Source organism: Neophocaena asiaeorientalis, unplaced genomic scaffold (genome assembly GCF_003031525.2).
Source record: "Neophocaena asiaeorientalis asiaeorientalis breed wild unplaced genomic scaffold, Neophocaena_asiaeorientalis_V1.1 scaffold77, whole genome shotgun sequence".
In the NCBI taxonomy this organism is placed as follows: domain Eukaryota; kingdom Metazoa; phylum Chordata; class Mammalia; order Artiodactyla; family Phocoenidae; genus Neophocaena; species Neophocaena asiaeorientalis.
In genome coordinates this window covers 11,313,861-11,328,167 of record NW_020174645.1, presented here as the reverse complement: position 1 = coordinate 11,328,167, position 14,307 = coordinate 11,313,861, and the positions used below count along the sequence as shown (strand labels likewise).

Below are 14,307 nucleotides of genomic sequence, written 5' to 3'. Positions count from 1 at the left end.
GTAACCACTGAACAGATCTTAATATGACTTACAGCTCTGAATCAGAAATTAATAAAGAATAGCTGTACCATGCTCTGACCTGAGCTAGAGTCTAAGGTAGAGCTGTACAGAGAAGCTGCAGTGGGCTGGGTTCCCCAACCCACGTGCTCCCAGCACAGCGCTGCTGTGGTCTGGTCACTTCCTCCCTCAGGGCCTCAGTTCCATCATCTAAAAGGGAAGGCTTGACTAGATGTGTGATTCTCATTAGGCTTGCTTTCTTTCCTTTGTTTATGGGGGGAAGGGAAAGCCTCCATGATATGGAGCAGAGGAAAGGTGAGAACCTCTGCATTAGACAATTTTTACCATGTTTCCTAGTTAAACAACTATATAATCCTGAATAATTTACCCGCTCTTGGCCTCAGGGGCCAGCAAGGGGAGAACAAGGCCAACAGGCAGGGTTTCAGATCTAAACTTTCACTTCCATTAAGAGAAGCTGCACTTCTATTTATTTTCTACAATACAATTCTGTATGAGATTTCATTAGACAAAATGGTACCTGCTGCTGCTAAGGAAAAAAATTTTTAAAAGACAGAAAAGAAGAAGAAAACCTACAACCCCCAAGTTGATCTTCAAGTCACCTTGCTGTGACAGTATTTTACCCTTAAGAACATACAACAATTCACAGAATTAGGGATACAAGCCAAGCCAGAAACTATCATAGAACCATTGGACAGATTATATAATTGATAAGTTCTGTGGCTGAAAAACAGCTCTTCAGATGTAGCACCAACCAGATCAACACATTTTTTTTAAAACAAGGCTGAAGACTTTAATATAAAGTTGAAGTACATTCAAAATATAAAGTTGAAATACATTCATCATCTTTAACTTCTAGTCCCTATACCTTTTCCCAAGCCAAAGAGCAGCTCCTGGTCAATTTTAATATAAATTAATTTGTAAGTGGAGTATTTTAAACCACAAGTCTGCTTCATAAAATCTTCAAACTCATATTACATGACAAATCTTAATTAACAAAGTACTTGGAAAATATGAAACTATATAAATTCACTTTGAGTTAAAATGACAGTGAACTTCAACACAGCCTTTCCTTAATTTATTAAGTATTTGGGCTGTGGTACAAAATTTTGTCCTCAAATTATTTTATTAAATTTTTTAAATCTTCCCTAAGAAATGTAATAAACACATTTTCCATTCAGGGCTACTCAACTTCTTTGATGTTACCTAACACAGTTATGTATCTCAGTTTACAAAGCCTCAGCCACCTTGATAATTTTTGTCAAAGGTAAAAGAGAACATACACAAAAAGCATGGATGAAATGAGATTCCACCTGCCAGAGATTCACGTTAAAAAGTGGTCTTCACCATTCTTATTATCAGATATTCTTCAGGAAGACTCTTAACCTCTCTAGCTTCAATTTCCTCATCTACAAAATGAGAATAATATTTCCCTCATTTTTTTTTTGCACATTAAATGAGATAAAGTATGCACTGAAGTAAACACTTTGCTATAGGTACATCTAAACACTCATAAAGTGATGAGAGTCAGCAATAATTAGTCCTTCCTCCCAATTTTGGTTTGATTAGAAAAAGATGGAAATGCTGTTCAGTCACAGGGAATGAATTTCTGAAAAGAAATCACCCTAAGTTTTGAGATGAAAAACAGGGAACTGGACTCAAAGTGGGTAAGGCAGAAAGAAAATAGAAACCCAGAGAAACATTCTGGTCCTCCAAAGTAGAAATACATGGCTTGCCTGTTCAATTTTCTTCCCATAAAATGACTAAAGTGAGTGTGGGGAACAGCTACCAGGATGGACTGGAGTTGACATGTCTTTCCCACAATGCTCCACTTACTTATACCCACCTATTCTCAAGAATCACTGCCCTTCAGCAGGAGCTCACCATTAAGGACACCAACCATCTCCTATTCTGAACATCAAGTATTTATGCACAAGACAGAAGCCCTCCAACAAAAGCATCATCACTAATTTCTCAGTATTCTTCCCAGCCCAGAGCACCTAGCAGAGTCCCTCACAAATAGTGTTTTTGTTTGTTTTTTGTGGTACACGGGCCTCTCACTGTTGTGGCCTCTCCCATTGTGGAGCACAGGCTCCGGACGCGCAGGCTCAGCAGCCATGGCTCACGGACCCAGCCGCTCCGCGGCATGTGGGATCCTCCCAGACCAGGGCACGAACCCGTGTCCCCTGCATTGGCAGGGGGACTCTCAACCACTTCGCCACCAGGGAAGCCCAGTAAGTGTTCTTGTAGAATAAAATGTCCAACTCTTTCATTTTGCCTCCTCAAAGACCCATACTTCAAAATTGACATGCTTTCAAAGACAAAAATTCGTAAGTGACTGGTTAACAATAAAACCTAAGAAAAACACTTGTTTTAATTAATATAACACAATACTATCTTAACACAGACTTGATACTAAACTAAACCTCACTGATACTGTGTGTCGCTTTCTTTCATTATTATATACACAAATGAATAATTATGGATCTATGGTGTCCAACACAGTATCCACTAGCCACATGGCTACAGAGCATTCAAAATGGGCCCCATCCAACCTGAGATGAGCTGCATGTATAAAATATACCCCAGATTCCAAACAGTTAGTACAAAAATGGAATGTAAAACATCTCAATATTTTTATGCTGACTACATATAAAAATGACAATGTTTTGGATACACTGAGTTAAAATATATTATTTAAATTAATTTCACATGATTCTTTTTACTTTTTTAATGTAACTATTAGAAAATTTTAAATTACTTATGTGGCCCTCCTTTGTGGCTTACCTTGCACTTCTGTTGTGGGTTTTTTTTGTTTTTTTTTTTCCGGTATGCGGGCCTCTCACTGTTGTGGCCTCTCCCGTTGCGGGGCACAGGCTCCGGACGCGCAGGCTCAGCGGCCATGGCTCACGGGCCCAGCCGCTCCGCGGCATGTGGGATCTTCCCGGACCGGGGCACAAACCCGTGTCCCCTGCATCGGCAGGCGGACTCTCAACCACTGCGCCACCAGGGAAGCCCTGCACTTCTGTTGGATGGTGTTATTCTAGACATTACATATTATATGTCTCCCATTTCCATGTACAGTAAGCTACTGCAGAGATGATAGTTTCTTGCCATGCTATTTTCATTGCCATGTCTTGGGAGGAAATACTATGTATGTGTCCCCCCCACACACTTACACACACATACTTTGAGACATTAATAAGATCCTCTTGACCTTGGTTTATCTGTATTTTCCTCATGCCAATATTTTTGCTATATTTCAAATTCATTAATTTTTATAACCTGTACTTTATCATAAAATTCTGAGTAGCTTCCTTTTGAAACAATTTCTTTTGGAATAAAAATGAGAGAAAGAAGAGAGAGTACACCATATACTTTACTGGGTAATGACACCCACTAGCAGGATGGTTTGTGAGTAAATAATCTTGGACAAATTATCAGACATTTTAACATTTAACATTGCTACATATCACTTAATGTCAAAAAAAAGCAGGAGTAACTGGTTTAATAAATACAAGGGAAAAATTCATTCATCTGCCCTATTCCAGATGAATCTACTTTAATCATGTTTCTTTTAATCTGTGAGTTTCATGTTTGTAAAATTCTGCAGTGCAGAGTAATAAAAAAAGAAAAATGTTTAATTAAAAAAAAACTACAGCAACTGGCTGGCTATCATCATTCATTTTCATACATGTCATGCTTGAGAAAGCTTTGCATATTTTAAAAAGCTATGGATCCACTAAAGCTGTCAAAATCCAATCTCTGTATACTTCACACTTCTACATTTGAGTAAATCAGCACTACATTTATAGGTTCATAAAACTTTTTGACTCATCCCTATGACATGGTGGTTTTTCCCCTCAATTTGTTCTCATTACCAGCTGAATTAATGAGAAGATATTAAAGAATGATTTGCAATGGAATTGTTTCAGCTTCAGAGTATCCATATAAGCTATCCTGACTTTCTTTTCTCTTGTAGAATGTTTCTTAGGGTAAAGAATAAGTAGAGAAAAGCAAGTTTCTCTTTTTGTCCACATACATAATAAAACTAGTTGATCTCTTAAGGAAACACAAAAACTTCAGTATCTGTTGGAAAAAGGACCACAGAAAACAAACATTCATTATCCTTGTGTGAATTAAATGTATGAAAACTGAAACATTTTACACAAGCTCTTGCAGTGCAATATTGCTCTGAAAACCACTATGCAGCATGTATCCTACTAGGAAAGGGCTATTGCAAAAATAAACCTAAAACACGTTTTTTCACATTTTAAACCACAGAAGTTAATTTGAAAACAAAAGGAAAAGGAATTCAAATTTAAATGGGTCTCTTAGCTGCCTGCCACCTTAGGAACACCAATTTATACAAGTTTTAATTCACCGCCAGTATTCTGTTAAAATGGGGGGAGGGGAAGGAGGGGAATCTCAGACAAGGCACCACTGAGTATGAAAACATAATATGTAAATTATAGGCACTGAGCTGAAGCTCAGTTTCCTTTTCTTACTTGGTGGGTAAGGAACAGCAGCTCTTCCATCCTTCCCAAGAGGGCGGTCTTCTGTCCCAACCGTAGGCATTTTTGATGAGCGTAGTGCAGGTGACACAGCCTAAGAACAGATTATTATTAAAGCGGAGCAACACATTTGTACGTAAGTAGGGTGAGAGTCCACTGTTCCTTAGAGTGTACGCCTATTGATATTTTAAAATAAAGGAAAGATGCTTCCTTACATAGCATTCATCAGGTGAACTTCTAGAAATACCAGCAGACAGTGACACAGAAGAGATGGTTACAAGCTTGTCAAGTATGAGAAACAGACTGACTGAGTCTTCTTGTCATGGATCTGGTGAGAGCAGACTGTGCCATCAAAGCAGAGCTTGCAGACCTTCAGCAAATCTTCCCACCCAGGTCATTAGAGACGCAGTTTCAGGGACACAATAATCACATTAGGGTGGTGCCTCCAAGTAGTGACTGGTTATCAGTCTGGTTTTCCTTCTGTTTGGAAGCAGGCAGCTAAAAGGGAGGACCTCAAGCCCTCCCAAACTATTATTCTTTTATTTTTCACCACATAAAAATACGTATCTCCTATTCCTATTTCTACAGTTACTGTTCATCTTCATGAAAAATAACCTTATCTCACAAAATTATTGAAATGCACAGAGAAGGTTTTTCTCTGATTTGTTATTCAAAACAAATTAAGTCCTTTAGTAAGCAAGATTATCTTTAAGAACTCAAATGAACTGATGGCAAGATAAAATAAAGCAAAAAGATTCTCACAAATAGAAGGTCTTTTATTTATGTACACGTATTCAATATCATAGAGTTGAAACATATAAAACTAACTTTAAAACCTATGAGATGAAAACTTGGACAACAGTCTCTCAATTCCAGTTACTAATAAGTTGAATTAGTAAAATGACTCTAAGGTAAACTGTTCCCTTGATTAAATGTCAGGCGAGAACTCAAAGTAGAAACAATCATTTCAGAGAAATGAAAATTCGATAAACAATGTCCAATCTCCTTTGCACATTAACATTACTAACAATACATTCAAACAACAGAGTAAACATTTATTCCTTTAGTCCAATAGTAATTCATAATTTATACAGAGAGTAAGGACAATGGCTCAGAGCACAGCAATCACTAGGGATGGTGGCTGTGAACAGAAACCAGGCTACTCTACGGTTTGTTTCTTTTCTTTTCTTACATCTCCCTTCCTACTTCCCTTTGATTCCTTTACTTTTCATACTTTCTTCCCACCGTCCCCACACCAAAGCATCTGAACTAGCCCTCGTTAAAACCAATCCTAGATAATGCATGGCTTAATGGAGACAGTCAAGTTCAAAAAGGATCTCCAATGCCTGGGTCACAGAATAAGGAAACGTGTCATTTCCTCTACTGAAGTTTTTCACATTGCCATGTCCTTTCCCTTCATGCAGCCACTGCCCGATTTTCGGTCCTCATGTTTCAATCCAACGAGTTACCAAATAGTACGCCTGCTTTCGTGTATCGGACTGATGGAAAACGACACTCACTTCTACCAGGTCAGTTCCACACTCAGCAGCCTCCAGAAGGGCACATTACCAGCACAGTTTGAAGTCTAAAGCCTTAAGAGTGGCCACAAGCCTTCCCAGCCCCACCAATCTTTACCCTCCATTCAGAAAACAGATCCATGTGCACACTGTCCCCCAAAGCCCAGCTAGTTCATTCTTGTAGCTTAACCAAGGCTCCTTCCAGGCTCAAAGTAACATTCCTCCCCTGCCTCCCCCTAACCTAGTCATTCCACATTTCAAGTCAATTTTGTTCTTTGAGGTCATTATTATCTCCTCATCTTCTAAGTACTTAGAATAGTAATGGTGTACAATATCTGTTAATCGGATACATTTTATTTTAAAGTGAGAAGGGGCTGTAGAAATCTGATTCCTACTTAACCTTCAAGCCTTTACTTAGACACTGCTTGCCTGTCATGTTGCACTTGAACATGTAGCATCTTTAGATTCAGGTCAATTACTGCCCTCAGAGGACTCAGTATATTTTTAACTTTATTTATATGCTATTTCTCCTGAAGTCTGTGAGTATCTCAAGTATAAGAGTGGTAATTTAATTGTATCTGTAAACCTAGAGTACCTGCCACAAAGGAACTGATCAATAAATGATTAACGAATACATGTAAACTGGATAGATGGGAAAGTAAACACATAAATGAAAGAAAAATAAACTAATAAACTGACCTCCTTGAAGAGGGGCCTATCTTACTCATCTCTAGGTCCCCCAGAGATAACAGGCACTTTTATTTGCACAAAGGTACAGGGTTGGTTAGGAGGACGAGGACACAAATTTCCTGACTTAGCTGAGTTACTCTCCAGAGAATTATAAATTCTTATCTGTCACTTTCATCATATGACGCCTTGTATTATTTAACGTCTATGTGTATAAATTCTATCTCCCAACTTATGATGCTATAATCCTAAAAAGTATATATATCGCACTTGTAATCTCTCTCAAAATGCTGACTAACCTATGACTTATTAGATGAATAGAAAGTTATATGGGCATTATTTTTAAAATCTGAGCTAAAGGGACTACATAATACATTCCTGTTAGTCTCATGATATTGAGAAGGATTTTTTTTTAAATGTGTAAGATTTTAATATTTACAACAGGAATAACACTAATGGAAAAAAAGCCATCAACAAACAAAACCCAAGGGGTATTACAGACTACACTAATAACTTTTAGAATCCTTTCAAGGTATACAAACGTTTTTGAAGAACATTCAGAACCTGAAATAAGAGCCCCCAATCCAGGAGACCAAACTATAAAGAAATACTGAAACACTGATATAAGTCCATGCACTTAAGTGAATTTTTGTTTGTGTAGCCACAGCAGACTCACCCCAAGTTCGTCGTCATCAGAATTGTCAAAGATGTTGTCTAAGTCATGAAGGGAAGGCGCCAGATCTGTCACCTGTGTGAGGCTACTGGAGCCAGCCCTGCCAGCAGCACTATCCTGCCGAACATCTGTGGGAAAGGAGGCAAAAGGCACAGAATGAGCAACTTCATCAAGGGAGAAGGAGCGAGGAGAGGACAACGAGCAAGCCCTGCCTGCCAACTGTTTCCCTATGTTTTCGGTTAAATTTAGCGACAATTACTGCCAAATACGTTTATCAGTTTTGAAAGGAACTGAAGAATAGATTAAAGATGAGATCAAATTATTGCTATTACAATAAGGATATAATTTTAAATAGAGAAGCATCTCCCTCGCATTTATTTTAGCAACAATCCAAGTGAGGCAAATAATCATTGTACACACCTGTTTTAGTAGAACTGAAAAGGGACATGGCATTTTTCCCTTCAGGCACCGGCGTGGAATGACCTGGTGTAGTGACATCCTTGGTACCAAATCCATCCTCTGACTGTATAATAAATTCAGCCAAACAAAACACATGAACACCAACCCAAAGTGTGGAATATGAGGGAGAACACAAAGAATTAGAGGGTAGAATGGAACTTGTTATGAGCACAAGTATGATAAACCATGGTCTATGCAACCAAAGGAAATAAAAGATATGTCCTTTTCCCTGAATTTAAACCGAACCAAAAACTCCCACGCTTTCCCCTCAATCTGGGTCAGTCAGGGTTTTATGCCTCATGGCACTGGTGGCATGTGCTTACAGGCCTGCCATGGTGGTAAAAGCTGCCTTTAATATAGTAGTTTGGTTGCTGAATTATGCTTCAAGCTTTTTGGATCTAGATGGATCTCTGTAAAGGACTCTAAGAAGTATTCTCCTGAACTATACTGGTCCCTCTTGTCTTACTTCCTCTATTCTTAAGAATACCTCTTTAAATAGCCCAGTAGTTTAGAATGTTTTAAAACTTAAGGCTAAAGACAGCAGACACCCATATGACAATGGAACCAGTACAATTATACTGACACAGTCTTGGAGTGGTGCTGGTATTAATTCAGAGAGACATAGAGGTAAAGCGCTTAGCACAGTAAACACAGTGAGCGCTCAATAAACAGGAGGTGTTGTTACCAAGATTTTTTCTTACATTTTGGGTATTTTGGAATAATAATTAAAAAGAAATAAGCAGGGAGCATAGGCCAACAAGAATTAGCATATGAGAGGAAACATGCACCGTACAAGCTATAGCCTGGAAAATATGAGGCTTCATTTATGTTCGGCTGACTTTTGAACAAAGGTGAGCCATGACATAAAAAGGAACAATACGCTGTTCGATACAATAGTACCAAGAGCATGAATATGGGGACAGAGCAATCAGGCAAGACTATCTCAAACATTCTGCCTCCAAAGTCTTCCCACATGTGCTGTACTGACATAGACTGAAACCCACAGCAGGCTGGACTCTCTCTATGTTAAATGGTACCTTATTCTTTTTCAGGGAATCTTTCTCTGTCCCTTGTTTGCATTTTTTGTTCGCTGTGAAGATGTATTTTATGTCACCATCCTCAAAGGTGTACGGGTCATTGACTTCTCCCAAACTGTCTCCAGGTTGTTGTGATAGAGGCAATGGGTCAAGGAAGTGGAGTGGCTGCATCTGGGGCTGCTTGTCTTGCCAGATTTTAAACCGTTTGTTAGGTTGTGCTAAGAGTCTGAAAGAGAAAACAAATGACAATTTAAGCAAGAAACATAAAGAGATTAGATTTTTTTTAAAGCAACATTTAATGATTTAAAGCATTTGTAAAGCTTAAACTAAACTTAAAAAAAAAACACCTAAAGGGCTTCTCTGGTGGTGCAGTGGTTGAGAGTCTGCCTGCCGATGCAGGGGACACAGGTTCGTGCCCCGGTCCGGGAAGATCCCACATGCCGCGGAGAGGCTGGGCCCATGAGCCATGGCCGCTGAGCCTGCGCATCCAGAGCCTGTGCTCCGCAACGGGAGAGGCCACAACAGTGAGAGGCCCGCGTACCGCAAAAAAAAACAAAAACAAAAAACACCTAAATATTTACCTACAAGTGTATTTTAGAGATTGTATTCACAATTAAGTAAATCTCAGTAGCTTTTGTCAAGAACATATACTTTTGTCTCTGATTCTACGGATTCCACTTAAGACCATAGGTGGGCTCTGACAAGACTGTCCAGGTTCAAATTCCACCTGTGTCATTTACTAACTGCATGACCCTAGTTTCTTTCTCAGCTATGAAATTAAGGTAGCAATACAGCTGTGGTGAAAATTAAATGAGATAATCTGTGTAAACTGTTTAGAATAATGGGTAGCTCAAAAGCACTCTGAAGTATTATTACTAGATGCGTGATTCATACCTGAATGCATGCAAAGCCTTCCTTAAAAGTGTGAACATACAAAGAGGGCACTGACCACAATATGGAAGGTCCCATAAAGCTATATCCTTTGATTAACAAACAGCAGGCCAAAAATAAAGCGATACTAGTATAGCTAATCCTATGATGAAACCTTTTTATGCCAGCATTGAAATAATGACATGTGTGGTAAACCTCACGATGGATAAAGCATTTGACTTTTAAACATTTTCCAAATGCAGAGTCTAGAATGGTGAAGAAAGGCCTCTTCAATTTTGGATCTGAAGGCCCTGATTCTTGGGAACCTACGGCCTTGGGCTTCTGATGGGTGATCATGTGGATGGGGTGGAGAGTCACCTTACCTTTGCAATGCAGTGCTCTCTGAGTTTACCTCCATTTTGGCATCACATCTCTCACCCTGGAGCTCTGGAGGCCGGAACTCAGCATCATCAATGGATGGGAGATGATAACTATGCCACCACTTATCTGATGACTCTGGGTTCGAGGGCCTAATCCCACAATATAAGGCGGTCTCACTGACCTCTGCCATCAGAGGCAGTCTTTGGCCTACGAGGACAGTTCTGTCATCCAGAGTAGACAACTGCTGGAGTTCTAGCCCATTTCCATAGAGGGCCGGATTCACAGGGACAGATGGTGGGTCCAAATTCTCCGTTTCCTGACCTCGTGGCTGAGGGCTGAGTGTTGGCGGCAGAGGGGAAATAGGGGAATGAGGTGAATCCATAGGATTCAGATTCATTTGCTTGCTTGTATTTCTGGAAGGCACGGCCATTTGCTTATCATACTTCCTACTGCTAGCCACCTCTAAGGAGGAGTCTATCCCTGCCAAGCCTAGCTTCTGTCCTGGTGGATCTTGTTCCATGCATAACTCTTCGGCCACAGAGGGCCTATGGTGAAATGGTATCAAGGGTCTCTTTTGCAACTTGTCTCCCTTTTCCTGTCTTTCTGTTGTTTTGTGCTTAGAAGAAGCAGGAGGTGGTAAAGATGAAGATGATGATGGTCCTGCACTGAACCCTGGTTGTGATATTGTGGGAGGTCGACTGGGTCCTACTGCACAACGTTTTAAAAGTTTATGCCTGAAATGAGAATTAAAATGAAGTCAGTAAATACACAGATGAAAATAACTGCATCATTCTAATTACAAAAGAGATGCCTCTAACAAGGTTATGTCTTTTTAAGCACACGTCATATGCAATAATACATCTAAATGGACTCTGGGTGTTAAATATATTGATAATGACTAAAAACTGCAACACACCCTGACAGAAAACAATGAACCAGTTACATACAAGTTAAGTAGATAAGAGATGAACTTAAGAAACATTAATTAATATGCTGCTAACCTCTACAAAAATACTAATTTGAAAATCCCCAAATCTTTCAGGTTTGGTGAGGGCCTCAGACAATCTATTCATATTGCATTTTAAAACTAACAGTAATGAGATCATCTGTCAAGAAAAGAACCAAAAAAAAGCTTCCAATTTCTATTTTACAACATTCTACCAACTCCAATACAGAATGGCTAATCAAAAAAAAAAAAGAATGGTTTATAAAAGCTTATAGTGTTGTAAATCAGGAATAAGATAACTATGCAACTCTCCCCCAAAGTGTGAAACTAAGGGTCAGTTTTAAGAATATTTAATAGGGGGACTTCCCTCGTGGTGCAGTGGTTGAGAATCCGCCTGCCAGTGCAGGAGACACCGGTTCGATCTCTGGTCCGGGAAGGTCCCACATGCCAAGGAGCAACTGAGCCTGTGCACCACAACTACTGAAGCCCACGCGCCCTAGAGCCTGTGCTCCGCAACAAGAGAAGCCACTGCAATGGGAAGCCCGCGCACCACAAGGAAGAGTAGCCCCCACTCGCCACAACTTGAGAAAGCTTGCGTGCAGCAACGAAGACCCAAAGCAGGGAAAAATAAATAAATAAGAATATTTAATAGGATAAATATACTAGGAACCTTATATGCTACTATTATCCAAGAAAGAAGGGATAAAAGACAACTTTGGATCTTACAGAAACATGTTAAAATGAGACAGAAGCAGAAGGTTGTGAGTGAATATTAAAACAACACACACATACAAATGCATCTGTACTATCTAAGCAGGAATAGCAAGTCTGCTCACATCCTAACACACTTCTTGGCAAGCATGGGTGTGAGAAATGCTCAGTAAGGGCCCACTAGATGATCCTAAGGTTTAATCTGTGCAAAAAAGTTATATAGCAGGTCAGCCAGTTCCTCCCAATATATAAATCACTCCCAGAAAAAATGTAAGCTCTCCTGCCAGTGTATCAGTAACTCTCTGAGGCCACTAGGGTGGCATTAAATTACTGTTGCATTGCACTAAACAATGCCCTAGTGGGAAGTAAAACGGATTTGTGTGGCATAATGGGATGGTTTAGTGGGACAGCAGGATGGCCACCCTGCCCCATAAGGCCGTTAAATAGTGTGAGGAGAGGACCATTCCATAACGGGTTCGGTAATCTTGCAGTAGATAATCTGAAAACACTCTTGCCAAAGTCTTTGCTACACTTTAAAAAAAAAAAAAAAATCCTGACTTTGAAGAAGGTTGTCTATGCATAAGGCTATTGTCAATAAGGCAAAAATTGGACTTTAAATCTCCAGGGCAAAGTACCACAGTAAGAGACGAAATGTCTCATCTGAAAATATCTCAATTATATCAATATCTTCTAAGGGTGCTTACTTTAAGACCTAAGCTCTAAAAGTCTTTCACATAAAACTTTTTGATTTGGATTTTCTCAGAGAGCATTTAACCACACCAGTCCTTTGACAGATATTTTATAGTAGCCTCTTCAAAGTAAGGACTTTTTGCAAAGTGGATAATCTTATAAAGTCATTTTTTGCAACTGCATTTAACAACTCAACTACATTGTGGAATGGTTAGAATAAGGGATACACCAGTAAGTAACAGACCATCATTGCAAATCTGTGAACAGGTAAGGGACCTCACTGAGGCAGGCAGCAGGAAGATCAGGCTCAGAAGGCTAACTATATGAGTGGTTTGGCCTTAATGGGAGGGAAATCAGAGGCAGGGCCAAATAGTGCAGAAACACATGGTGACTAAAAGAATAAGGAAAGTAGAATGACTATAACAGACATTTCAAAGGAAATCATTGTGAAATGCAATGATAAAATTGATCTAGAAAATTAAGAAAAATAAATAAATAAAGTTTCTAGGCTGAGAAGGGGAAAACTGTGACAAAAATGACTGCAATCGGGTACCTGGTTTGTGAGGAAACAGGTATATCGATAGTAAGGGTTTATCTTAAAAGCACTCCCCCAAATACAAGATTAGAGTACATGTAAGAAGTCAGGTCTAGAGATAAACATTTAGAAGTCAGTGGAATAGAATGCAAATGCATGTCTACAAATAAGACCTGAAGGGTATAAGAATTTGGTGAGGAAATAGAGCAATAACTCCGGAGGACAAAAGAAAAAGTGTTATTTGTTTATTTACACTTCAGGTAAAAATAATGCAAGGTAGTAAATAAAAATGTGATAGAAATCAGTAAAAAAAGTTATTTTTAAAAAGTGAAAAAAATATAGATTAAGGAAAAGAGCAGGAAAAATAAGATGCAGGCACAAGTGAACTTAAATACACTAAACTTTTTATCCTATGTACTTTCTAAAGGTGGACCATAACTTGGCTGTAAGCTGTTTAGAAGCCACTGTTCATAGGAAAATACTTTTTGTCACACAATTTACAATGGCCTAGAGATGAAAGTAAACCAGGTATTCAGCTGGTATACCACACCTATCCTGAGACTAGAGAGATTCTCACATGCTCAGAAAGAGGACCCTTAATGAGCAAATAATATCATTGAAAACATCCTCCTTGAAAATTCAATCAAAGAGTTTCATTAGGTACTTACAGCATCTCAACAAAAAGCTGACTACCAAGGCAGAGCTTGATAAAAGAGAATCAATTTATAGGGAAGGGGGAACAGGAAGAAGCTGTCAAAACTGCTGCCTAAGTGTACAAACACACATGTGCACACGTGTGTATGTGTGTTTGCAGAGATTCTCGGGCACCATACCACCTCCCTAGCCCAAAGCCTATTCATATATGCCACATTAAGAACCCTGTGGTCTAAACTAGAGAAATGAATGGCCATCTTCCAAGTACACTTATCTCAACTGGCCGAAGTACTGAGCAGCATCAAATGGAAGCAAAGATACTCTAAGTTGCTCACTAAGTGAATAATCATCGCCACATGCTCCTACAGTGAGCTGAGCTGGTGGGGGAGGGGGGTAAGGCTGATATACACTTAAGAAATTTAAGAACCCCCATGAAAATCTGTGACAATAAGATTCTCTATTACCACAAGGAGTGATAAGTCAAGGGAACATACATGAGTGCAAAAATTTTCTACAGAAAATAATTTGGGTTTCCATTCAAATATCTAAATGAATGAGCAATAATTTTAGCTTTCAGCAGGTGTTATCACCACATACCTACTTCAGTCACCAAAAAAC

The 14,307-nt window shown here is 39.2% G+C and overlaps 1 protein-coding gene across 3 annotated transcripts in view; it reads right to left on the bottom strand.

The window, feature by feature from the left end:
• Positions 1 to 14,307, bottom strand: part of MED13L (mediator complex subunit 13L) — a 251,722-nt gene that overhangs the window by 36,443 nt on the left and 200,972 nt on the right. For all 3 annotated transcript variants that reach the window (XM_024758571.1, XM_024758572.1, XM_024758573.1), the window contains 5 exons: positions 10,156 to 10,887; positions 8,903 to 9,128; positions 7,827 to 7,929; positions 7,410 to 7,534; positions 4,524 to 4,623 (listed from right to left, as the gene is read on the bottom strand). In XM_024758571.1, the coding sequence (XP_024614339.1) occupies positions 4,524 to 4,623; positions 7,410 to 7,534; positions 7,827 to 7,929; positions 8,903 to 9,128; positions 10,156 to 10,887 (1,286 nt within the window). The remainder of the gene's footprint in view (positions 1 to 4,523; positions 4,624 to 7,409; positions 7,535 to 7,826; positions 7,930 to 8,902; positions 9,129 to 10,155; positions 10,888 to 14,307) is intronic.